The sequence below is a fragment of the Nannospalax galili genome, unplaced genomic scaffold (genome assembly GCF_000622305.1).
Source record: "Nannospalax galili isolate Female #2095 unplaced genomic scaffold, S.galili_v1.0 scaffold886, whole genome shotgun sequence".
Taxonomy (NCBI): Eukaryota; Metazoa; Chordata; class Mammalia; order Rodentia; family Spalacidae; genus Nannospalax; species Nannospalax galili.
In genome coordinates, this window is record NW_008355971.1 from 2,450,093 (window position 1) to 2,451,416 (window position 1,324).

At 53.1% G+C, this 1,324-nt stretch overlaps 1 protein-coding gene across 1 annotated transcript in view; it reads right to left on the reverse strand.

The window, feature by feature from the left end:
- Eid2 (EP300 interacting inhibitor of differentiation 2) overlaps positions 1-302 on the reverse strand; it is a 2,063-nt gene extending 1,761 nt beyond the window's left edge. The window contains exon 1 of the mRNA XM_029556595.1: positions 1-302. This exon is cut by the window's left edge and continues 1,761 nt beyond it. Within this exon, the coding sequence (XP_029412455.1) occupies positions 1-120 (120 nt within the window). The 5' untranslated portion in view covers positions 121-302.
- Positions 303-1,324: the final 1,022 nt, after the last annotated feature.

Genomic DNA, 1,324 nt, shown 5'->3' on the forward strand with positions numbered 1-1,324 from the left:
CGGGCCTCCGCGGACCTCCTCGGGCCGCCGCCCGCCGCCTATCTCGGCCCGCGGGGCCCCGCCGTCGCCACTCGCGGCGCCCGTCTGTGGGACGGTGCTGACTGCGGGCGGCTGGGACATGTCGGACCGCAGGGTCGGTTCAGCTGCTCGCAGAAACGGGAATAACGGATCTGCTAGGCGCGGGGCGTGCACGCTGAGCCGCGTACACGAGCGCAGTGCGCACGGGGACACGCCGTGTGCACAGCGCAAGCGCAACCGGAGCGCCAACGGCGAGGGGGAAAGTGCGCAGGCGTCGCCCGGCCGGGAATTTGGGCGGCAGATTCGAGATCGCCACCTAGCGGTCAGAATTGCCATTGCATCGGAGATGGCCGCAGGACGAAGGGCGGGGCCCTGTTTTACAGGTCTACCAACCGGTTTAGCTTTTTACATTAAAAAAAAATATATATTGCCGGGCGTGGTGGCGCACGCCTTTAATCCCAGCATTCGGGAGGCAGAGGCAGGTGGATCTCTGTGAATTCAAGGCCAGCCAGGTCTACATAGCGAGTTTCAGGTCAGCTGGAGCTACACGGAGACCCTGTCTCAAAAAGAAAATTGAAAAGAAAAATTATTATTTAAAATTTTTTTTGAAAATCATTGTACGTGTATGTTGCCTGCATGTATGTGAGTGCATCCGTGTTGTGCAATGCCGAGAAGGTCAGAAGAGGGCTTCGGATTCCCCTGGAACTGGAGGTAAGGACGGTTCGTAACCTCCATGTAGGTGCTGGGAATCGAACTCGGGTCCTCCGCAAGATCAGTCAGTGCTCTTAACCGCTGAGCCATTTCTCCAGCTCGAAAATTTCATTTTTATTTTATGTGTATGAGTGTATTGCCTGCATGTTTGTAAGTGCACCCGCGTAGTACAGTGCCTGAGGAGGTCAGAAGGGGGCGTCGGATGCCCTGGAACTGGAGTTATGGACAGTTGTGAGCTATGTGGGTGCTGGAACCGAACCCCATCCTCTGCAAGAGGAGTCAGTGTTCTTAACTGCTGAGCCATCGCTCCACCCCTAGCATTAATGTATTATCTTCTCTTGGTCAATTATTCATTTTTCTTTGGGGACTGTTCAAATATCATTGTTTTTCAAAGTCAGATCCCGAGTTGAGAAAAGAACTTTTGGAGACTTCCCGCCTTCTTTTCCACTCCAGACTGTATCTGGTGCTTGCTAGATAGCACTTGAATGTGTCTGTCTCTCTGAGATTACATAATTCAAGACATAACATCTATGAGAAAGGAGGGGATGTTAGGTAGACACGCTTAGGCGAGATGATAACCATGCTGCTATTTCCC